We start from the raw sequence: 1,328 nt of genomic DNA on the forward strand, positions 1-1,328 counted from the left end.
TCCACTTGAGGATATACATGATGACCCAACTTAAGTAACTGATAAAAACACATCTCACTTCCACTTGAGGATATACATGATGACCCAACTTAAGTAACTGATAAAAACACATCTCACTTCCACTTGAGGATATACATGATGACCCAACTTAAGCAACTGATAAAAACACTTCTCACTTCCACTTGAGGACATACATGAGGACCTAACTTAAGCAACTGATAAAAACACATTTCACTTCCATTTGAGGATGTACATGATGACTTAAGTAACTGACTTCTAGTTAAAATAGGTAGTTATATAACTAGGTTACAGGTAGTTATATAACTAGGTTTTACAGTTATAACAAAACGTTTTATGTAGGTTTTGTTCCAGATAAGTACTTGTTTTTATAGGTGATACTTAATTACTGCATGCTTTTTATATTTGTTCAGTGTAAATCTTGGACAGAATGTGTCACAAGTCCTGAACTTCCTGCGTCCAGAGACTCTGACTCCTGGTGAGATGACACAGATGCAGCAACAACTTTCAAGGAAGTCTCAAGGTAAGTGTTAATAAATTCAAGAGTTGCTTGATTTATTCAAGTTGTTACTGCTATGAACTAGTGTTTTTATAAGTATAGTGTTTTTTATATTTAGTCTTCTTTTTTTTTGTATTTCACATTTTGAGATTACCAATGTAGTGACATAGTTTTGTAATATGTAATATCTTGTATAGTAAATAAACTGGACATGTTTTTAGGTCTTTAAATAATATGAATATTGTGTGATTGTTTTTGTGTTAAATGTAAAGATAGAAATGTATTGTGTGTGACTGTTGAATGTAAAGATAGAAATGTATTGTGTGATTGTTTTTGTGTTGAATGTAAAGATAGAAATGTATTGTGTGTGACTATTGAATGTAAAGATAGAAATGTATTGTGTGATTGTTTTTGTGTTGAATGTAAAGATAGAAATGTATTGTGTGATTGTTTTTGTGTTGAATGTAAAGATAGAAATGTATTGTGTGTGACTGAATGTAAAGATAGAAATGTATTGTGTGTGACTGTTGAATGTAAAGATACACACAATACATTTCCTTTACATTTAACACAAAAACAATCACACAATATTCATATTATTTAAAGACCTAAAAACATGTAAAGTTTATTTACTATACAAGATATTACATATTACAAAACTATGTCACTACATTGGTAATCTCAAAATGTGAAATACAAAAAAAAGAAGACTAAATATAAAAACACTATACTTATAAAAACACTAGTTCATAGCAGTAACAACTTAGAATAAATCAAGCAACTCTTGAAAATAGAAATGTATTGTGTGTGA

General features: G+C 29.5%; 1 protein-coding gene across 1 annotated transcript in view; it reads left to right on the forward strand.

Moving 5' to 3' along the window:
• Window positions 1-431: 431 nt before the first annotated feature.
• The window catches only part of LOC106476155 (nuclear pore complex protein Nup155-like), a gene marked incomplete at both ends in the record, with an annotated part of 19,623 nt that continues 18,726 nt past the window's right edge, over window positions 432-1,328 (forward strand). The window contains one exon of the mRNA XM_013936825.2: window positions 432-541. Within this exon, the coding sequence (XP_013792279.2) occupies window positions 432-541 (110 nt within the window). The remainder of the gene's footprint in view (window positions 542-1,328) is intronic.

This window comes from Limulus polyphemus, unplaced genomic scaffold (genome assembly GCF_000517525.1).
Source record: "Limulus polyphemus unplaced genomic scaffold, Limulus_polyphemus-2.1.2 Scaffold9922, whole genome shotgun sequence".
Classification (NCBI taxonomy): Eukaryota; Metazoa; Arthropoda; class Merostomata; order Xiphosura; family Limulidae; genus Limulus; species Limulus polyphemus.